At 42.4% G+C, this 23844-nt stretch overlaps 1 protein-coding gene across 6 annotated transcripts in view; it reads left to right on the top strand.

Annotated features, from left to right (window-relative positions):
* FSTL4 (follistatin like 4) overlaps positions 1-23844 on the top strand; it is a 731471-nt gene that overhangs the window by 330466 nt on the left and 377161 nt on the right. For all 6 annotated transcript variants that reach the window (XM_060091939.1, XM_060091938.1, XM_060091934.1 and 3 more), the window contains one exon: positions 11076-11109. In XM_060091939.1, coding sequence (XP_059947922.1) covers positions 11076-11109 — 34 coding nt within the window. The remainder of the gene's footprint in view (positions 1-11075; positions 11110-23844) is intronic.

Raw genomic sequence — 23844 nt, 5'->3', positions numbered from 1 at the left:
GCTGGTTCCTCTAAAAGTGTGAAAATTATAGTTGCTCCATATCCTCATAAGCATTTGCTATTACTAGTTTTGCTTTGTTCTCTTGTTATCTTTTCTGTGGTGTATAGCCATATCCCACTGTGGTTTTCACATGTGAAGTTCTTATTCAAGCCTTTTGCTCATTTTTAATTAGGTTATTTGTATTTGTCTTATTTGTCTGCAAAAGTATCTTCTATTCTGAATGAGTGCTGTGTCGGATATATAGATAAATATTGCAAATATATTCCCTTAATGGGGCTCAGCTCTTCACTGTCTCAATTGTATCTTTTAATGAACAGAGGTCTTCATTTTTTTAAAAAGTCCAATATATCATTCTTTTCCTTTATGGTGCTGCCTTTCACATCCCATTTAAGAAATTTTTGCTTACTTAAAGGTCATGAAGATATTCTCTTATGGTATCTTCTAGAAACATTATTGTTTTACGTTTCACATTTAGATCTGCAGTCCATCTGGAAATGAATTTTCTGTATGTTACAAGGTAGGAGGTCGTTGTTTTCTGTATGGATATCCAATGGATCAAGCTCTATCTGTTACAAAGCCATTCTTTTCCATTGTACTGCACTGACACCTTTGTCATAACCCCAGAAACTGGATATGTGTGATATCTTGCTTGACTTCACATTCTGTATACCTTTTCTCTTTTTTCTTGATCAGCCTTCTTAGGGATCAACTTTATTAATTTTTTTCAAGGAACTAAATTTTGGCCTTATTTTTTCATGGTATAATTATTTTCCTCTGTTTCATTGATTTCTGCTCCTATTATATTTCTTTCCTCCTATTTTTTGTGGGCTTACATTGGCCTTTTCTAGCTTTTAGAGATAGATGCTTAGGTCATCAATTTCTAGCCCCCCTCCTTTTTTTCTAACATAGGCACTTGAGGCTATAATTTTTCTCTAAGCACTGCTTTAGCCACATCCCATAATTTTTTAAATGCTATAATTCAATTGTCATTCAGATTTCCTTTGTGTCTTCTTATTTCCTTTGTGATGTTTCTCTTGGAAATTATGCAATATACTTCCAAATCCATCAGTCAAGTATTTGGAGATTTTTCTCCATATCTTCTGTTACTGATTTCTAATTTAATTTCACTGTAGTCAGAAAACTATTTATGTTGTCTATATGGTTTTGATAATTTGAAATTTGTTGAAACTTCCCAGTGGCTCAGAATATGATCAATTTTTATAAGTGTTGAATGGACACTTGAAATGAATATGTAGTATGCATTTGTTGGTAGAGCATTTGATGTACATCAACTAGGTGAAGTTTGTTAATCATGAGGGTCAAATATTCTACATCCTTACTGATTTTTCCTCTACTTATTTTATCATTTAGTAACAGGTTTCTTAAATTCTCCAATGATTATTGTGAATTTGTCACTCTGGATTTCTTCTTTTAGTTTTGATTTTATATGTGTTTAGGCTATGTAGTTAGGTATGTACAAGTTTAGAATTGCTATTTATTCCTGTTAAATTGTCCTTTTCTCACTATAAATCTAACATACTATTCTCTCTTCTTTATTCTTTTTCCCCCTACTCTTTCTTGTCTTTTTTTTTTTTTTTTTTTTTGCGGTATGCGGGCCTCTCACTGTTGTGGCCTCCCCCGTTGCGGAGCACAGGCTCCGGACGCGCAGGCTCTGGACGCGCAGGCTCAGCGGCCATGGCTCACGGGCCCAGCCGCTCCGCGGCATATGGGATCCTCCCAGACCGGGGCACGAACCCGTATCCCCTGCATCGGCAGGTGGACTCTCAACCACTTGCGCCACCAGGGAGGCCCTTGTCTTTTTTTTTTTTGATTAGTTTTTTGTGATCCCAGTCCTTTGATCTTATAGCACTACTTTTACCACATTTTGGATAGTAATAGGATTGTAATACTTAAATTCCATTTGACCTCCTGACCTTTTGTGATCATATGGTCATGCATTTTTGTTCTACAAATAGTATTACCTTAGAGGGCATTATTGTTGTTGTGTTAAGCAGCCAAAATTAGATTTATTCATTTTTAACACTTTCTGGTGCTCTTTATTCCTTCTTGCATAACTAGGCATTCATCTGAAAAACTTTCCTTTTGTTGAGAGTGTTACCTTGTATTGCTCTTAGCATTAATCTGCTAGCAATGTATTCACTCAGTTTTTGCCTGTCTAGATATAGCTATATTTTACCTTATGAATATCCATATTTTCACTGGATATAGAATTCTAAGTTTTTTCAGAATTTTAAAGATGTTATTCCAGGGCCTCCCTGGTGGCGCAAGTGGTTAAGAGTCCGCCTGCCGATGCAGGGGATACGGGTTCGTGCCCCTGTCTGGGAGGATCCCATATGCCGCGGAGCGGCTGGGCCCGTGAGCCATGGCCGCTGGGCCTGCGCATCCGGAGCCTGTGCTCCGCAACGGGAGAGGCCACAACAGTGAGAGGCCCACATACCGCAAAAAGAAAAAAAAAAAAAAAGATGTCATTCCATTGTCTTCTGGTTCCATTATTTTCTCCTGAAAAGTTGGCTATCAAATCTTATTGTTACTCCTTTGTAAGTAATATGTCCTTTCCACCTCCACCACCCATCTTCTGGCTGTTTTAAAGATTTTTCTTTTTCTCTTTGAATATTCAACTATATTTCCATGAGTACCTAGTGATGATTTTCATTGTATTTATCTTGCTTAGCATTTGTAGAGATTTCTAAATCTCTGGCTTGATGATTTCCATCAATTTTGAAAATTTTCAAGCAGTATCTCTTCAAATATTGATTCTACCTAATTTCCTCTCTCTGAAACTTCAATTACATGCTTGTTCGAACTTTTCACCATACCCTATAATGTCTCTCATACTCTACTGTGTTTTTTATTTTTATTTTTTCTTTTAAGATCTTTAGTCTGATTATTTTCTACTGACCTAAACTCCATCTTATTAATCCTCTCTTTAGTTGCCTTTAATCTTCTATTATATTCATCTATTGAATCTTTCAGTTATTTAATTTTCAGTTCCAGAATTTCCATTTGATTCTTATTTTAATTCAAATTTTATGGTGAAATTCATCATCTTTTCTTCTATTTTCCTGAACATATTAGTCATAATTATTCTACAGCTTGTGTCTAATAATTCTAAAATCTGGATAACCTGTGGATCAGTTTATGCTGTCTGTTTTATTGGATTTTAGTCATTTGATCCTGTTTCCCACCCTGCCTAGTAATTTTGGATTGGATGCTAGACATTATATATTGTAAAAAAAAAAAAAAAAAAAAAAAAAAAAAGAATAAACAGAAACCTCAATTAAATAGAGCTGGGAGACCAGAACGGGGAGCTCTGACACCCTGTGACAATTGCAGAACCCAAAAGAAAGAAGAGACTCCTTTTATTTCCTGGCAACAACTCAGCTAATGAAAAGCCATGAACTCTGTGTTTACTACAGCCCTGCCATTTTTCTTTTCCCCTCTATAAAAGAGTTTCCCTTCCTTTGCCATGTGGGGACTTGCAGATGGCTCATCATGGTTGTAGACTCTGAATTTCACTTATCTGCTGATCCTGAATAACTCCCCCCCATTTTTTTTCTAGAGAAATAACTAACAATTTATTTTTTTAGGTAAAAAATATGAAAAATTGTAAACTCTGTAGACTATTTTATTGTCTTTCAGTGAAGATTTACTTTTATTTGTTAGATATAGAATACTGGCAGATCATCTTGATCTACCCAGGAATAGAAATTCTTTGAGAATATATGATCTTAACTGAAAGTCAGCTGCATTTACCAGGACCACTCTTCCTTTGAAAGCTTAATTTTTGTCTTCCTAGCACCATGATGCTGTCAAAATCTGTGCTTAGTTTCTTAGCTGTTTGAGGCTAATTTTTTGCTTCTCAACCTCTTTCTCTTTATATGTACAGCTCAAGCATAATAATTTAACTCAAGAGGAAGCTGTGTGCAGAATATTGGGCTCACTTCTTTCTGATTCCCTTTTCTAGGATTGTAGACCCTCAAGTTCTGGTTGCTTTTGTAGCCCCAACTTAGGTATCTCCCATCAGTAAGGCTACTTTAAGCTCCAGAACATTACTTTTGTTTGGCTTCTATGTAAAATCATAAATGCCCCAAAGGGAAAATCTGGCAGTAAATATGGGGCTCACCTCAGAAGCCTCCTCTTCTCTCCAAATATTGGCTAAGTTCTGTCTGCCTTTGTTGCTCTCAGATGCCTACAAAAACTTTGGGGGGTTATTTATCCAACTTTATAGTTATTCTTAACAGAAGGATTGGTATAATACAAGCTATTCTTTCACAGCCTGAAGCAGAAGTCTATCTCATCTAATTTTTACACTATCTTTATGAATTAAATACATAGAATGTTGTTATGTGCATAAGCTTTGGGATTAGACTTTAGAATTTAAATCCCAGCTGGCCACTGACCAAAATTTGAGAACTTAGACAAATTTTAACCTCTCTGACCCTCTACTTCCTCCCATTTTAATAAATATCTGAGAAATGAAGTTGCAGGAACTTCATTTTCAACTAAAATCAGATAATCAGACTTTTATTTAAACTATTTCAGTGCATAATACGAGGAAAACTTCCAAATCCATTATATGAAACTAGTATAATTTTAATTCCTAAAACTGAGAAAAATGACACCTAAAAATTATGGACCAATCTCATTTATGAATATTAATGCAAAAATGTATTTAAAATCATAGCAAATAGAATCCAGCAGCATATTTTTAAAAATGCACCATGATTAACAAAAGCTTATTCCAGAAATACAGGGATAATTGAATACTATGAAATCTACTGGATAAGCCATCAAGTTAATAGAGCTGAGGAGAAAAACATCATAGGATCAACTCCATAAATGCAGAAAAAGTATTTCATAAAATTCAACACACATTTATTTTATTTTCATTCACCAAATATGTATTGAACATCTGCCCTATTATAAATAACACTGAGGATGCCAGTGTGAAAAAGATACTGGCACCATCCCAGCTCACATTCCAGTGGAAGGAAACAGACAATAAATAAACAAGTCAGAGGACAAGCTAGAACATACATTTATTTTAAAATCTCTATAAAATATGCATAGATTTCACTAATATAATAAACATCCTTTGGGCCAAGAGCCAGCATTTTACTTATTGGGAAACACTACAGGTTTTCTTCTTAAAATCAGAAAGAAGTGTAGGATACCCACTATGTTTACAACACTTAACATTAAGTGGAGGAATTAGCTAAAAGAATAAGACTAGACCAAGGGACCTTCAAGATGGCAGAGGAGTAAGATGTGGAGATCACCTTCCTTCCCACAATAACAACAGAAATACATCTACATGTGGAACAACTCCTACAGAACACCTACTGAATGCTGGCAGAGGACCTCAGACTTCCCAAAAGGCAAGAAACCCCCCATGTACCTGGGTAGGGCAAAAGAGAAAAGCAAAAACAGAGACTAAAGAATAGGGACAGGACCTGCACCTCTGGGAGAGAGTTGTGAAGGAGGAAAAGTTTCCACACACTAGGAAGCCCCTTCACTGGTGGAGGTGGGGGGTGGGCGGTGGGGGGGAAGCTTCAGAGCCAGGGAGGAGAGCACAGGAACGGGGTGCAGAGGGCAAAGCGGAGAGATTCCCGCACAGAGGATCGGTGCTGACCAGCACTCACCAGCCTGAGAGGCTTGTCTGCTCACCTGCTGGGGCAGGTGGGGGCTGGGAGCTGAGGCTCCAGCTTCGGAGGTCAGATCCCAGGCAGAGGACTGGGGTTGGCTGTGTGAATACAGCGTGAAGGGGGCTAGTGCACCACAGCTAGCTGGGAGAGAGTCGGGGAAAAAGTCTGGAGCTGCCTAAGAGCCAAGAGACTTTTTACTTGCCTCTTCGTCTTCTGGTGCGCAAGGAGAGGGGATTAAGAGTGCCACCTAAATGAGCTCCAGAGACGGGCGCGAGCCGCGGCTATCAGCGCAGACCCCAGAGACGGGCATGGGATGCTAAGGCTGCTGCTGCCACCGCCAAGAAGCCTGTGAGCAAACACAGGTCACTATCCACACCTTCCCTCCTGGGAGCCTGTGCAGCCCACCACTTCCAAGATCCCGTGATCCAGGGACAACTTCCCCAGGAGAACACACGGCGTGCCTCAGGCCGGTGCAACGTCATGCTGGCCTCTGCCGCTGCAGGCTTGCCCCACATCCGTACCCCTCCCTCCCCCTCGGCTTGAGTGAGCCAGAGCCCCCGAATCAGCTGCTCCTTTAACCCCGTCCTGTCTGAGCGAAGAACAGACGCCCTCAGGCGACCTACACGCAGAGGCAGGTCTAAATCCCAAGCTGAACCCCGACAGCTGTGAGAGCAAAGAAAAAGGAAAATCTCTCCCAGCAGCCGCAGGAGCAGAGGATTAAATCTCCACAGTCACCTTGATGTACCCTGCATCTGTGGAATACCTGAATAGACAACGAATCATCCCAAAATTGAAGCGGTGGACTTTGGGAGCAACTGGAGACTTTGGGTTCGCTTTCTGCACCTAATTTGTTTGTGGTTTTATGTTTGTTTTAGTTTAGTATTTAGAGCTTATTATCATTGGTAGATTTGTTTATTGATTTTGGTTGATCTCTTCCTTTTTTTAAAAAAATGTTTTCCTTTTTCTCTTTTTGTGAGTGTGTATGTGTATGCTTCTTTGTGTGATTTTGTCTGTATAGCTTTGCTTTTACCATTTGTCCTAGCATTCTGTCCGTCCATTTTCTTTTTCTTTGTATATATTTTAGCGCTTGTTATCACTGGTGGATTTGGTTTTTGGTTTGGCTGTTCTTTCTTTCTTTTTTTTATTACTTTTTTATTTTTAATAATATTTATTTTTATTTTTTGTTTTAATAATTTTTTATTTTATTTTTTCTTTCTTTCTTTCCTTTCTTTCTCTCTTTCCTTCTGAGCTGAATGGCTGACAGGGTCTTGGTTCTCCAGTCAGTTGTGAGGTCTGAGCCTCTGAGGTGGGAGAGCCAAGTTCAGGACATTGGTCTACCAGAGACCACCCCACATAATATCAAATGGCAAAAGCTCTCCCAGAGATCTCCATCTCAATGCTAACACCCAGCTCCACTCAGCAACCGGCAAGCTACAGCGCTGGGCACCCTGTGCCAAACAACTAGCAAGACAGGAACACAACCCCACCCATTAGCAGAGAGGTTGCCTAAAATCATAGTAAGTTCACAAACACCCCCAAAATGCACCACCAGAAAGACAAGATCCAGCCCCAGCCACCAGAACACAGGTACCAGTCCCCTCCATCAGGAAGCCTACACAACCCACTGAACCAACCTTACCAACTGGGGGCAGACACCAAAAACAACAGGAACTATAAACCTGCAGCCTGCAAAAAGGAGACCCCAAACACAGTAAGTTAAGCAAAATGAGAAGACAGAGAAACACACAGCAGATGAAGGAGCAAACTGGACAGGAGTAAACTGGACAGCTACATGTTAAAGAATGAAATTAGAACACTCCCTAACACCATACACAAAAATAAACTCAAAATGGATTAAAGACCTGAATGTAAGGCCAGACACTATAAAACTCTTAGACGAAAACATAGGCAGAACACTCTATGACATATATCACAGCAAGATTCTTTTTGACCCACCTCCTAGAGAAATGGAAATAAAAACAAAAATAAACAAATGCGACCTAATGAAACTTAAAATCTTTTGCACATCAAAGGAAACTATAAACAAGTCGAAAAGACAACCCTCAGAATGGGAGAAAATATTTACAAATGAAGCAACTGACAAAGGATTAATCTCCAAAATATAAAAGCAGCTCATGCAGCTCAATATAAAAAAAATAAACAATCCAAAAATGGCAGAAGGCCTAAACAGACATTTCTCCTAAGAAGATACACAGATTGCCAACAAACACATGCAAGGATACTCAACATCACTAATCATTAGAGAAATGCAAATCAAAACTACAATGAGCTATCATCTCACACCAGTCAGAATGGCCATCATCAAAAAATCTACAAACGATAAATGCTGGAGAAGGTGTGGAGAAAAAGGAATCCTCTTTCACTGTTGGTGGGAATGTAAATTGATACAGCTACTATGGAGAACAGTATGGAGGTTCTTTAAAAAACTAATAATCGAGCTACCATATGACCCAGCAATCCCACTACTGGGCATATACCCTGAGAAAACCATAATTCAAAAAGAGTCATGTACCACAATGTTCATTGCAGCTCTATTTACAGTAGCCAGGACATGGAAGCAACCTAAGTGTCCATCAACAGATGAATGGATAAAGAAGATGTGGCACATATATACAATGGAATATTACTCAGCCATAGAAAGAAACGAAATTGAGTTATTTGCAGTGAGGTGGATAGACCTAGAGACTGTCATACAATGTGAAGTAAGAAAAACAAATACCATATGTGCTAACACACACACACACACACACACACATATATATATATATATATGTATATATATATATATATATATAATCTGAAAAAAAAGAAAATGGTTCTGAAGAACCTAAGGCCAGGACAGGAATAAAGACACAGAGGTAGAGAATGAACTTGAGGACACAGGGAGGGGGTAGGGTAAGCTGGGAGGAGGTGAGAGAGTAGCATTGACATATATACACTTCCAAATGTAAAATAGATAGCTAGTTGGAAGCAGCTGCATAGCACAGGGAGGTAAGCTCGGTGCTTTGTGTCCCCCTAGAGGTGTGGGATAGGGAGGGTGGGAGGGAGACGCAAGAGGGAGGGGATATGGGGAGATATGTATATGTATAACTGATTCACTTTGTTATAAAGCAGAAACTAACACACCATTGTAAAGCAATTATCCTTCAATAAAGATGTTAAAAAAAAAAGAAGACTAGAGAAAGCAACTGTAGACCTAGAAACTGGAAGAAGGAGAATCACTGCTATTTGCAGATTGTATAAATATACAAATGGAGAGCCCAAAAGAATCATTGGGAAACGTATTACAAACAATAAGAAATTTAGTCAAGTGGTCGGTTATATCAATATATAAGAATCAATTGCCATCACATATACAAATGAGAACCAGTTATAAGATATAATGCAAGATAAATTCCATTTATGATAACAAAATATATGTAATAAATAAATTTTCAACATATATACAGGAAAATTATACTCTTCAATAAAAGTAGACTTGAACAAATTATTAAAAATACCATGTAGATAAGGGGATACAATGTTATATTGATGTCAACTTACCCTAAGTTAATTTATAAATTTTATGCAATTGCAATAAAATTTCTGTAAAGTTTTTTTCTAGAGCTGTACCAATCCCTATTCCACAAATACTAGTTATTTCTGATGATGGAGGTGCCAGCCCCTAGAGCAGAGATCTGAGGAGCAGTGTGGAAGGAGCTGGGTTTACTCAGTGCAGGATGTGCTTCATGGCTTTTGTATCTCTCATTATAGTTACTACTGTCCAAGCTCCCTCTTTTGAACCCTGAGCTGCTGAGGAACCAGCACATTGGAAGCTTGTTTGGTTAATTGTGCTGTGTGATGTGCCGCTGCCCTATAACATGTATCTTCAATTGGTCTCCACTTGGGCTTTTTTTTTTTTTTGGAGTATAATTGCTTTACAGTGGTGTGTTAGTTTCTGCTTTATAACAAAGTGAACTCTGTGACAAAGTGAGAGAGTGGCATGGACATATATACACTACCAAACGTAAAATAGATAGCTAGTGGGAAGCAGCCGCATAGCACAGGGAGATCAGCTCCACTTGGGCTTTTGACTCATTACAGAGTTGGCAGTCAGAAAGTGTAATTTGGGCAGGACAATCTTTTCAGTGCCTCCTCAGTTTCCTTTCTAATATTGCCTCCCCTTCCTGGCTTCATAAGAATGCTAGACAAGAATGTTAAGGTATTAAAAACAATATCATTTGTTTAAAAAGTGATGGTTCTGAGTGGTCTTTTTGGTTGTGATTTTGAGTTGTCCCAAGTTCGGTGTTTGATCTTCTTTTCTTCAATTGCTAGAATGGATTTTCAGCTTATTCTCAAGATTAGGCTTTTTATTCCTAAACTGGTCATTTATAATGGATTGTAGATACTTTTTATTAGTTATGAAACCGCAATATGTTTCAGCCTTTCCCCCCATTACTTCCCACTGGGTCTTTTCCTGCTTCCTGACCATGCCCTGTACTTTTTTGCCACTCTGTCTTTTCTCAAGCCATTCTCTCTTCCTGGTGCGCCCTCCTTCCCTTATTGCTGTCTGAAAGCCTTCCCATTCTTCAGTGCTATTTACAAAGTGCTTTAAAAAAAAAAACACTTTTTCTTATGTTTTCAGTTGAATGTGAATATATTGGTATTTATCAAGGCAAAATCACCCCTTTATTTCTCAGTAATTTGTGTTTGTTCTGTACCATTCTATTCAACTGTGCATATCTTCAATGCAGGGACTCTTGTTTTACCTATGTAATTTCTGAAACACTTTGCTTATTGCTTTGCACAGTGCATGAAGATGAGATTGAATTTAGAAAAGCCAAGGGCTTAATTCAGTCCAATGGCATGGACTGGCTATCCAAATTGTCCATAATATCCCACCCTTTGCAAACTATTGATGAGCATAATCAGTCACCAGATCATGCCAGTAACCTGCACAGGAGCAATGGTAGTCTTCACCATGGCACCACAAATCAGAACCTACTGCTGCTCATGTAATTCTGGCCCCTGTCTTCTTATGTTTTCCCCAGGCCCTACAAACACCTGCAGTCTAGGTGGAGGGTGGGAATTCAACTTGGAACGAGGTCTTTCCTAACAATTGGTACCAGCCCAGTTTCCACATAAGGAAGACCATGAGAGTTGGCTCTGCTCATTAAAAACTGCATGGTTAACAGTATTTTTTGCTTAAGCCAACAAAGCAACAAGTAGTTTACATTTACAGATGTGTGTATGTATGAGAATTTAATAAATCCCACATTGCTGAATGTCTTGTCCTTATGAGATTGTTCACCTTTCTGTGAATAAATGTCTAACAACAGGTGAGATATTTTCAAGTATCTCTACATATGAATTATTCTTCAAAAACACCAAGTCTTTCTTTTCTTGCAGGAATCCAGACGCCTTGAAGTCACAAGAAGAGAAGGTAGGGAAGATGCATTCATACTCATTTCATTTTCATTGTTGACATTTGGATGTAGTTTGTTGAAGTTAAGATGAACTTCAGCCTGTTCTTTGACATTTCGTGTGGGCTTTTCTGGGTGCTGACTATTTGGCACTTGCCTCTAGGGACTGCAGGAACTAAAGTCCAGGTTTGCTTGTGAGAACTATGTCTTTTACCTTCTAGTATCAGAGATGGGGTCTGGCGAACTGGCTTATTCATGATAATGTTTACAGTCTCTCCAGAGAGGCCTCATCTTTTGAGTGAAGTTTGAAGTAATAATTTAGTTCCACCCAGTGAAAACCACCTCAACAATAAAAAATGGTTTATGGTTTGAGGTATTTCAATATCTGGGAAAATGTGCCACTGTGAAAAATATTTCTGATTAGATTTTTACAACTTTAGTTAAGCTGAAATAGATATAAGCAATTAATTTCCCTTCTGAAAACAATGCAATGGTGTTTTATTTTCCCTGCCAGAGTTCCTCTAGCACGTTTGTTTTCTGATCACTGAGGTAAATATATATATATGGGTAGTAACTTCTGAAATCTTTTAGTGGAAATTGAAGTTTACTTGCTTTCAGTAATACCTAGTCTCTCATGAGAGGGTGTCTTTTGTATGATATATGGAAATCACCACCAATAAGCCCTTTATTGCAGGGATGGGAGGATGAAGTCAGAAACCAAAGTGAATTCTTGGTCTAGAGTCTGGCCTTTGGCTTTAGCCCTAATCACGTCTCCTTCTTTGTGGTATTGTCTCCAAAAAGAGCGCCAATCTTTCAAAGTGAGCAAATACCATATTGACTTTCAAATCTAAAAACCTCCCCCCAGTTTAGTTCTTATTTTATGCAGCACAGTGAAAGACACAGGATGACCATGTTACCAACGTGTGTTCCTAGACCTAAACTTTCCATACTATCTGTACCGATGGGTTAATAGAACTGGTTGTTTGCTGCTGTCCATGGTGCTGGAATCCTGGATACAAAGGATCTGGATTATCTAGCTATAGGATGAATTTTCTGACTTTCATTCTCATTTGCCATCATCTGGTTTTGGACTCAGTGTCCTCTGAACTGCATCCATAGTGTAAACTGCATTGTTCGGATATCACAATCAAATGAAATTGGATGAAGGTGGGTGGGGCAGGGAAGGCATATTTCTTATTCAGACGTGTTCACAGTGGGTGCAATGACATGTAAACTGGAAAGAAATAGCCATTAGGAGATAGGTTGCATGAACTTTGGTTTAGAATACTATTCATTCACTACCCCTGAGTGTGACTGTTTAGAATTAATTTGCGTTATGGAATCACATATAAACTTAACTGTTTTGGAATATTACTGTCCTTGTGTTAGAAATGTCTTTAAATAGTAAGGCTAGGGTACGAGAGAACCACATGTATTTTTGCTCAAAGGCATAAAAGGCCTTACTGTACCCGAGACTCCCAATTCCTATAAGACTGAGTGTCTGAGGATGAGCAAAAGCATGGTCAGGCTGTGCTCTAATCATCCATAATCCCCTTCTCTCTAGAAGCAGCATGTTTCACAACTGGCATATGCCTTGGGTTTGTACTGGTAAATTTGTCTTGACATAACATAGACTTTTTTCTTCCTATTGTGAACTGATGTGTTTCTTGCTTTTTCTGTCAAAGCTGAGTGTTTGAAAATTCCTGAAATAGCCCAGTGCCTTAATGTCAGTGCTTCTAACCCGGCAGGAAGGAAGGAAGAGTGGGTTCCGAGTATTTTCAAGTCTGAGATTCACAGGCTTGGGTAGTAGGGTTGTTAATCTTTTTTTTTTTTTGTATAGATGACTTTTTTTGTAAACAGTAAAATATATGTAATGTCTCAACTACAAGCCTTTCATGTTGAAAGGGTCTCTAACATGAGTTACTTTAATATTTTGAAACAAAAAATTTAAGAATGTCACAATGGAAACAATCCAACACTGACAAACTCTAGTGATCAAAGACATTCTCTTTTAGTTAATGTAAAACAATTCATAATTACAGAGAATGTTCTAGCTGTGGATATCATGAAACAAGCCACCTTTCTAGACCAAAAGGAACTCAAGGCTAGGGATGAAATGGAGCTCTGATGCAAACCAGCCAATTGGGGCTGGTTCCTTTAAAACAGTGGTCACCTACTGTTCAGCTTGAGTAGTCCAAGGACAAAAGAAAGCAGAAAACATTTCCTCCTCTTTAAATCTGGCATTCACACTACACGTACTGACCACTCTCATTGCTTTGGTCAAGTGCGTGGAAGGCAGTTCAGTTCCAGTTCGGAGCCACTATCTCCCCATGCAAAGTTGCCACGTGGATGATCCAGACTTAGTATTTTTCCTGAGAGCCACCTGCCAGGCATCTTCATGAGGTGACCACAACTGTATACTTTCAGACTGCTTCCTGACTAGGCTCCATCCAGGACAGACACTGACAGTGCCATTCCTCACGGGGCCAAATAGTTTTCCTTGGTCAACTCCTGAGTCCCCATGACAAGGCAAGAGGAACTCGAGAACCTTCATTGGTGGACTGGACTTATATGGGAGCATGAGAGTAGGGTTATTAATCTTCTCCAGAACAGTGTATGGGTATAAAAATAGTAGAAGCACTGTGAATATTTCAATAAACTATTATTCCTACAAACACAAGTAAGACGTTGTCTAGCAACATACACTTATCTTGATCTGGTACTGAAAGAGGAGCAAATAATTAACACTCTGAATTTTTCTGCCCAGTTTACCAAGCCCAGAGATTCTGGAAAGGTCTAGAGAGGTAGCCTCTGGACCACGAAACCCAAGATGTTTTCCTTTTTTTTTTTTTAATACTACATCTGACTCAAGATATCAGCTCCAGCCAGAGTTCATTGCAACAAATGGATGACCAATTGCAACTTTACGCTATGTGACTTTTGCAAACTCTTGAATAAGTCTGTGGAGTGAGAAATGAGGGGGCTAATATTAGCAGTGGAAATGGAGTCTGGGCTAAGTCACAGTTGGGTTGGAGATCATTAGGGTGACATGAATGCACTGTGTGCCTCAGACCCACTCTCTGCTTTATTCCCCCCTGTGGTCCTCCCATCCAGTGATGTCACAGTTCCCAGACTGTAGCCCAGCTTTCTTGCCTCTGGTCTTCACTGTTCCTGCAGCCTGCATGCCCTTTGTCCCTCATCTTCTGTGAAATTCCACTGCTCCCTCACCCCTTCCAACTCTCTTTCTTAAGAGTTTTGCTTACCCTACTTTACCTGAGAGTTAAGGGCTCCTATTAGGTCATTCAGCTCCTGAGAGCTGAGACCCTCCCCTCATTCACTCCCAGAGTCCTCAAGGCCTTAGCCCAGGGCCTATAGTTGCTCAACAATCATTTCTTGAATAAAGTGCAAATTTTAAAAATTGCTTTTTATATGTACTTTTCACTCTGATTCTGTCCTAGTGCTAAGCAAGAGAGGCACTGAGTCATTGGTTCTACAAAAGCACTTTTAGGGAGTGTTCTGTGGATATCTAGATATTACAAGCTGGTGCATTGATGAAAGTGCTCCATGTTCACATAAGCTTGGTACTATGGGTTGAATTGTGTCTCCCAAAAAGATATGTTGAAGTCCTAACCCAGAACATGTGAATGTAACCTTACTTGGAGACATGGTCTTGGCAGATGTGTAATTAAGTTAAGATGAGATCATACTGGAATAAGGTGGGCCCTAATCCAATGAGTGAGATCCTTCTGAGAAGAGAGAAATATGGACACAGACACACAGGGAGAACAGCATGCTTTGATGGAGGCACAGATTGGAGTGATGAGTCTGTAAGCCAAGGAACACCAAGGATTGCTGACAATCACCAGAAGCTAGGAAGAAGTGCCAAAGAATCCTCCCCTAGAGCCTTCAGAGGGAGTGTGGCCATGTCAACACCTTGATTTCTGACTTCCAGTCTCCAGAACTGGGAGAAAACAGATTTCTCTTGTTCCACTCAGGTTATGGAACTTTGTTACAGCAGCCATAGGGAAATAATACACTTGGTAAAGGCTGGACTCAATATTGAGCTAGTGGTTGTTATTTTTACTGCAGAGCCTCTCAGCTCTTTAAGATGCTAAATAGGACTTTCAAAAGGAGGTGTAATATGCAGCATTTCCCAAACTTAGTTTCCCATGGCATCTTGATTTGTTGCTTTTAATCATCTCTGGGCTGACATTCCATGCAGTGCTCTTTGCAAGCCCTGCTCTAGAGAGTCCATGGAGAGGGAGTGCTTCATCAGAGCCCAGGACATGCCCCAGCACCAGTGACTGTCTTCCAAGGGTGGTGCATGGAGGGAATGGTGAGCTAGTTATAATGATAACTATGTCTCAGTTGTTCTGAAGTTTTCAGAGAGCTTTCATGTTCTTTACCTCCCTTGACTCTCAGTGACCCATGGTATGAGCAGAGCAGATAGCACCTTGCATGAGACTCCTTCCTTTCCATGCTAATTTTGGTAGGAACAAAGAGTCCTCTGGGTTAGGGTCCCTCTGGACCAATGTCCCTCTGATGCAGTGAACCTCTCTAATGGGTGGGGTGGGGTGGCTTAAGTGACTTGATCTCACTTCACCATCCAAGGATTTCTAAACATACATGATCACTGCCAAGCCCAGAAAGCTGAGCGGGACTCTTGGAAGAAAACTTCCTAAGGGAGCTTTGTTTCCAATTTAGATTTGTGGTAAGGGCTCTTGGGAGATAGAGTATCAGAGGTTGTGGCAGGACAGCAACACTGGGAGGACGTCTCTTAGGAAGGGTACATGCCTACCCCAGCTGGACCTACTTCCACCTTCAGGGCAGTCCTATATTATCCTCCTACCCTGGGACCCACCTTTGCCAACTGCGCGGGGAAGGAGAGATGGCTGCTTCTTTATCTGCTTTGTAATGCAGGTGTTTTTACACCTCCCTCTAGACACCTACAATTTAATTTTAACTTTTTCTGAAGCTTCAGCAAAAGTTGCCACCCTCACCTCTCCAAGACACTCCCATGTCCACTCTGAGGGCTGAAGTTGATTATGACTGCCAGAATTCATCTACTCAAACCAGTGCTTTTCTCTAACTGATCCTATCACATTGAATTCCAGCCATGAGAGAACACTTGAGTAAGCTGAGCAAGCAACCGGGATAATTCAGCCCTTGTCAGCCATCTCTTAGAGCATGGGGTGATCTGTAAGCAATTCCAGATGTCTGTGATTGTGCTGCCATTAGAGGCTGTGGGTTTTGGGGTGGGCACCAATGTCACGTTGCATTACCCACCCTCCCAACGATGGTTCACTCACACATTCCAGTCTAGACAAGCCTGGTGTGGCTTCCAGCAGGGCTGTGAGGGAAACCTGAGAGGAGGGATGCTGCTGTCTTCACGGAAAAAGAGAGGGGAGTGACAGTCACACAGCCAGGCTGGCTCTGGCTCCTTAGCAATGCAAATCTCCTACATAAATATGACCTGCCAGTCCTGAGTGTGTAACTAGAGCCTCACTTTGTGAAAACCCTTGGAATTATCCCCTTAATTGGCAGCTGCCTCTAATAGCCCCTTTATAGTTCTTTGCATCTGGGTGAACTTCAGCTATCAAGAATTGCGTTCTGTTTGCCATTAATTTTGATTTTGTTTAGCAGATGTTTTCTAGCTCTCTCAGCTGCCTGCATAATCTATCTTGGTGTAATGTACAGTGGCTGACTGTCTTCGATGAAACAGATGAATAAACTCCTAGCTTCGTTTGAGATAACTTCTTGAATGGCTGCAGATGTAGCGAATTTAAAAGGGAGCCATCCAGATTTGACAGTGCCTTGGATAGTGGGTCCTTTTCCAATCAAGACTGCCATCTGGGGAAAGAAATGGGATTTCCTTCCCCATCCTACCCACACTCTATACAGCGGAGCTTGTTGGTTCTCTCCTGCAGTCATTGGGCTCCAAAAAGGTGGAGGTGGCATCTAACTCCTTCGATTTCTAGCCCCACAGCAGTTGACTCTTTCTGGATAGTGCTGCCACTCTTGAGCTGCTGCAAAACTGTATTGTACCTCGTTGCCCCAGGTTAAGTGGGGAATGGATGACACAGCTGGCTGATGTGTTCTGGTTGCATACAGCGTTTTGGTACCCAGTTTAGTCATGACCAACTGGCAGAAAGTAGAATCCCACCTCTCCAATTACACTGTGACTTTGGGGAAGTTACTCAATCTTCTCTGAGAAAAATGAGGATAGTCATAGTATAGACCATTAGTCCCAACGCTGGGTTGTTGAAACCCAACTTGCACTGGCTAAAGCCTAAAAGCCCGTGAAACTGCAGAATCTGAGGGAGGGTGGATCTGGCTTCAAGAACAGCTTATACAGGGGTTCTGACACCCCTTCTCCTTCCTTCTCTTGGTGTGTTGGCCTCTTCCACACAGCTTTGCAGGATGACTCCTAGCAGCTGCAGCTCACAGGGTCCTGACTGCTCACCATCTCAGAGGGTGAAACTGCTTTCCTCCAGAGTGACAGGAGAAGAGTCTCAGTGAGGATTCTGATTTGCTGGCCTTGTATAATATCATGACTCGAGCCCTAAACCAATCACTGTGGCATGGAGGGACTGGGATACTGTGATTGGCCAGGCGAGATCACATATTCTCCCCTTGGGATTTGCAGAATCACCTTTACTCAAATGCCAGGGAGTGGGTGCAGGTTTGGTCCACAGAGGAAGGATGCTGGGCAGCATGCAATCAATGCCCCTCACAGCCTCCTGGACATAATTTGGGGAGGGATTTGGCATGGAGGGCCCTTGGCACAGTGTGGGCAGTGGCGTCAGTGCCCAGTGAGGTTGGTAGTCTTCATTATGGCTATTCTCACACTATATCTGTAGATTTGGCCTCAGACATGCAATGAGGAATGTCTCAGTCACCAAGCCCATTCCTCTGTCTCCAAGTAGACTTAAGGTGACTTTGCATATTGTAGGCTGGTGACTTTTCCTGAGAAGGATTTTCTGAAATTTAGCCATTCCCAACTGTCCCCTCTGTCAGAGTCTTTAACTTTCTGCTCAGATTCTCGTATTCTGCAATCAGAAGAACCAAACAGCTCTCTTCTTGATGATGTCTTTAAGAACTGACGGACAAACACACATAAAACGTGTCTCCCCAGATTAACGGTTTCCTGGGCACTGGGGTCAGAAACTGTCTTGAGCATCACAGTTACTAGACCCTTAATATTTCCTTTCAATTACTTCATTGTAATAAAGCTCAGGGAGTGCAGACAATGGCCTTCCCAAGGACCAAGCACAGCCTTAGCCAGAGGATTCTCGGGTTGTGAGTAACCCCAAGCTTCTGTTCCCCAAGCTTCCCGAAAACAATTCTAAGTGCCTGGACCTGGAAAGACCAGCCATGGACTAAGCCCAAGTGAGCCTGAGTTCTCTCTACTGCCCCTTACATGTTCTCCCTTAATCAAAGGTCTTCCAGGCTCTTGGTGAGTGGCTTTTTCCTCCTATCATCTGGCTGATGGCATTTTCTCCAGTGATTTGGAAGGGGCAGGACCTTGCTGCATACACCTCAGGGAGTCACTCGTGCTGCTGTTTGAATGTGTGTGATGCCTCACCTGGTGCCTCAGTGCCATGGCACACAGCACTGGTGGCTGTGGCCTGTGCTCCAGTGGCAGCTCTCATGCTGCTGTGTAGGATGAGCTCTGGGAGAGCAAGGATCGAGGCTCTTCGTGCTGGGGTCTCCCACCCTGTGCACACAGCGAGCACTGAAAAAGCGCTAGATCCTGGCACGTCCTAGGGCTGACCCAGCTCTTTGTCACACCTCCACTTCTCATAAAGTAAAATCACAGGTATAGGGGCTGCCAGGTTGTTTGGCTGTGGACCCCACAGTTCCTGGGCACTCCTGTCCCATCTGCTGTGCTTACTTTTACTACTGCTGCTCTTGGGAGGGCTCGCTCTCCTTAATGACCATCCTCAGGGAGCTACTCTGCTCTTTCTGACAACTTGTGGGTCCCTCTGATAGAAAGTCCTTAAAAGGTGCTCATGCGAATCAGCTAAATCTCTGGTTGTGAAGGGCCTCAGTAGGTCTGAGTGGGGTCAGGAAGCCCTGTACAGTGAGCTGTGTCAGCAAGGAGTCTCCCTGGGGTTGCCATTGCAAAATGTGCACGTAGCTCCCTGTCTGGAATTGGTGGGGGAAGAGTCATGTTATCTAAAAAGTCATAACCCCTAAAAGATACGAACCACTGCAGATTCGTAAGGACAGTACGGCAAACCCTTCATAAGACAGCATCACTCTGAATCACACCAAGCTGGCCTGTCAAGGCCTGGAAAGTGAGGTGCAGCACTCCTGCTGGACCTGCTGAGGTCCCATCCTGCCCAGGGGGGTCGCCTCTCTTCTCTGAGATCCCAGCAGTGAAGGCTGACATTTGTCATCTTCGCCCCTTGCCTGGCCCCCAAGCCAGAAGGAGTTTCTCTGCTTTTCAGGAACCCTTGAAATGATCTGCTGCATATAAACACTGAGGTCCTTTTCAAACTCGTTAAGCCATTTGCCCCAGCGATATTAATGTGCCATCAGCGAGCCTCTGGGGTTAATTATCTGTGACTTAAAAATCATTTGTTTCTGTCTCTTATATTTTTTTGCTGCTCAGCAGCCTTTCTTTCTTGGGAACGAGATACAGAATCCAACTGACCGTTATGATGTAATTCCTTTCTTGTCCTCAGAATTACTTCATCTGTTAAAAATTCTTAAAAAAAAAAACCCACAAAACCCTCCCATCGCCTTACTTTCAGATTGTGTTGTCTCTTTACAACAAATCTTTAATCTCTCAGCTTCAGCAGTCACAGAGCCCAAATGGGGAGTAATCTGCAAGGTGATATGTCTCATCTGAAGGAGGGAGGCATGCACTGCTTTCTCTCCTGATCAGCCCCACTCACTTCTGGGTGCTCACTGCTTCTGAGCCATTGGCCTGTTTCTCCCTGCGGCTGTGGTGAGAGCTTCACGGTGTGCCCTCTGGTGCACAAGCATGTGGTGAACAAGCCACATGCCCCTGGAGGGCCCTTGCAGGCCAGGTAAGGAGGGCCGGACATCCTGGGCATTACAGCCCACCCAGTGGTTCTCTGCACACTCAGTTTTTGGTTATGCTTTTTGGCTGGGGCTGTCATTGGGTTCCAAGAAAATGCTTCAGGGTCTGCAAGTAGAAAACTTTTTTCAAAATGTTGAATTTTACATGAGGTAAGATTAGCTTGCCTTCTGTTCTCAGGAAGTCAGGAAACATGGGCCCCAGAAATGAGCAGGCACTCACTAGCCACTGGCTCTGTGGGATGTGGACAGTGACCTGCATGCAGCCTCTGGGATGTGGGTGAAGTCAACAGGGGGCAGTCTGGGCCGGAGTGTGGGTACAGTCAGTGTTGCTGGATGGTGCATGGTGCTACTTCACCTGGGTACCTAGGCTGGTCGTTGCCCACCAACCCATTCTCTGGAGGCCTCTGTGGGGAGTTCTCAGGCCCTCAGTTGCCCTCTCACCCCTGCAGTGCTTTTAAAGCAATGTCTGGGAACGTATTTTGATCATGATTACTTCTAAAAGAGAAATCACTCTGGTGGAAAGGTAAATACCATTCTTAGGGTTTCGTGAAGGTTTATTAGGTGCTAATGAAAGTTTCCACAGGTGGATTGGAGTCTGCTGGGTGTGCGGTGATGACAAGGAGTGGTCCCTGCCTTTACAGAGCACTTGCATCCACTGATGTGTCAGCGGGGAGATGCATGAGTGTCCTGTAGATAGAAAGGCACCTGGCTGCCCAGCACCATGGCTAGGCACCTTGCGGGGGCGCCAACCCCAAAGTGGGAGAGTATTTGCTCAGTGTAGACCGACATGGGGGCCTAGGGGAACAGCTCTCTGAATGGCCTGGTGGACGTGACTTCTCAGGATCTTCTCTCCAAAGGATGGTTATTTATTTATTTGTTTGTTTGTTTGTTTATGCAGGCTGCGCCGGGTCTTCATTGTGGCATGTGGGCTCTTAGTTGCAGCAGGCAGGCGGGATCTAGTTCCCCAACCAGGGATCGAACCCGGGCCCCCCGCATTGGGAGCGTGGAGTCTTACCCACTGGACCACCAGCGAAGTTCCCAAAGGACGGTTCTGTTGGCAGAGGGTCTCCTTTTGGGCACACTCAATTAGTGGGGAAATTTTTGTTGTTGGATACAGCAAAACGCAGTCCAGCTAGCCCAAACAAAGGGTCTTGTTGGCTTAGGTAACCGGACAGCTGGGTAGAGGATGGAGGTGTGAGGGATGCCAGCTTCAGGCAAACCTAACGTAGGGTACTAGGACCTGGTTTCACTCATGTTCCCTCTCGCAGCTGATGCCCGCTCATGGGGAGTACCAGCCGCCCCTCCTTCCACCTCCAAGTCCCGTGAAGAGGGAGAGCTTCTGGTCTGCTATTTCCCCCAAAAGTGCTAAAATCTACTCAGATTGGATGGGCTTGGGTCACTTGCTCCCTCCTGAATCAGTGACTGAGGCCAAGGGGATGCTACATGCTGCTGGGTTTAGCAGAGTCACAAGCTGTACCCCTGAGAGTGAGAAGGAGGTAGATCCCCGGATGACAACTAGGGCTGTGCCCAGGTAGGGAACACAACGCAGGAAGGTGCATATTATCAGTTACTTAATTATTTCACATCTGGTGTCTATGACATCCTCCACCCCCAAGGAGTGTTCAATGCCTCAAAGACAGGCGAAGATTCAGCAAGCATTTACCTAATGTTTCAGAGGAGGGCATCTCTTCCATCTTCCGAGAAGGAAACCGAGGCTAAGAGACAACATTGATGACCCAAGATCACAGGAGCTTATAAGAGAATGTGACTTGGAACCCAGATCCCTGATGACACATACAGCACGTTTGTTTTTTTAAAATCATGGCTGCCTCCAGGGACGGGATCTCCTGCTCCTTCAGCCTCTTCCCCTGTGATAGACACAGTGACTTGGTGAGGTGCAGCGAGCATCCCCTGGCCCGACTATGGGGGTGTTACTCTTTGTTTGGACCCCCAACACATTCTCCTTTATTTAGCGCTTCAGCCGAAGGGCATAAAGATGAAAAGCTAATGTGCAAACCCTCCCAGTCCCTCGCCTTGGTGACTTCAGTACTCACCTCCATGAGGCTTCCAGAAGCTTTATTTTCCATTCTTCATAAGAGATCCCCCTTCTTTCTTGGAAAGGGGACGGCAGGGCCTCTCTGCACTGCTGCTTCCAAATGGGCATTATGTGGCAGGCAGGGGCGCAGATGTGGTGGGGTGACCTGCGCCTTACAGAAAACCAGCGTCTTGATCACGAGCCACTTTTAAAGTTAAGTGTTTTCTCGTTTGTCTATACATTAATTTAGGAGTGAAGGCTTACTTCTCTGCTTTAATATAAATTCCCTAGATTGGAAGGGTTCTTAATGGAAACATTTTCACACTCTGTCTCTTATTTAATCCTCATAAACACCCTCTGACACAGACATTGCAATTTTGTTTTATAAATAAAGAAAAACGTGGGACCCTTTGAATGCTATAGGAAATTGATAAAATAATTAAAATGGGCTTGACTGAGGTTGTCCAGGAGAGCACATTCTTGATGGAAATTCAGCAATGTTTGTACAATTCTGATTGAAATGTTCACATTCGCAGACGTGAACTCATCATTCTTCAGTTGAAGTGCCCACAGGGTTAGGGTGATGGGACCCTGCAGGGCTGCCGCTGCCAGAGAGAACCAGAGACCTCCACATTTAGAAGAAATAGGGCTTAAAGGAGAAAATCACAGGTCCAGAAAAAGAGTCATGGGAGGGAAAATACATTTCAAATCCGTTTGTTTTACTAATTTTACCAGTTATTTGTGCTCTCTTTTTGCTGGAAGCAGCATTCCCATCCAGCTGCTTGGCTGCTTCATTTGAATTTTTATCATTTATGTGAATCACTGCCTATTTGGGTCCCAAATGGGAGTCCTGTGGCTAAGAGGAGACGTTTATCTGACAGGGTCAGATCTAATCTCATGCTTAGAAACTTCAACTGAAAATAAAATGAGTTGAGGTTGGTTTTTTTTTTCTTTTTTTCCCTAAAGACAGCAGGTCTGTAAAGCTGTGCTAGCATATCACTTACCCCCTTATACAGAATGTACATCTTATATTTGGATAGTGTTACCAGGCTGCTTTTTGCTCTCAGAGAGCTTTCTCATTTGTCATCTCATTTACTACATTTAAGAAAACTTGCGCATTGGGTGGAGTGAGGATATTATCATTGTTAACTGGTGGGTGGGGAAACTTGATGCTCAGAGGTGGCAAAGGACTTGTCCCGGGTCATGCAGCTAATGGAGGTGGGGCTGGCGCCGTGATGTCAGCTCTGTACTCCTCCCACCAGGCTTCCTCTAGGAGTGTGAGTTTACAGCAGAAGTTTTCAAATTAAAACCCAGTGCGAAAGCACAGGCCTGTTTTGGTTCTTTTAAAAATAAATTACTGTGAAGACAAGTTTTCTCATCTGTCAATGTAATGATCCCATACCTTGGGGATTCAGAATATTCAAAATGTGTGTGGGGGAAATGGTAAAAGTTAATCATTTTCACAGTATCTGTCTGTGGTGAGGTTTAATTACCACTTGACATATTTCGTGGTTTAAAATGATGACAGTTTAAAATAGAGCCAGGGAGAGCCAGAAAATCCATTCATTACTGTGTGTCGGGCACTGCTTTAGACTAACCTCCAAATACAGATGCTCCCCACACAGACAATTCTGCAGCCTGTTCAGATTGCTACAGATGTCCCTGGAAC

The sequence above is a fragment of the Mesoplodon densirostris genome, chromosome 3, assembly GCF_025265405.1.
Source record: "Mesoplodon densirostris isolate mMesDen1 chromosome 3, mMesDen1 primary haplotype, whole genome shotgun sequence".
Taxonomy (NCBI): domain Eukaryota; kingdom Metazoa; phylum Chordata; class Mammalia; order Artiodactyla; family Ziphiidae; genus Mesoplodon; species Mesoplodon densirostris.
The sequence above is the reverse complement of the archived record's forward strand: the minus strand, read 5'-3'. Positions and strand labels throughout refer to the sequence as shown.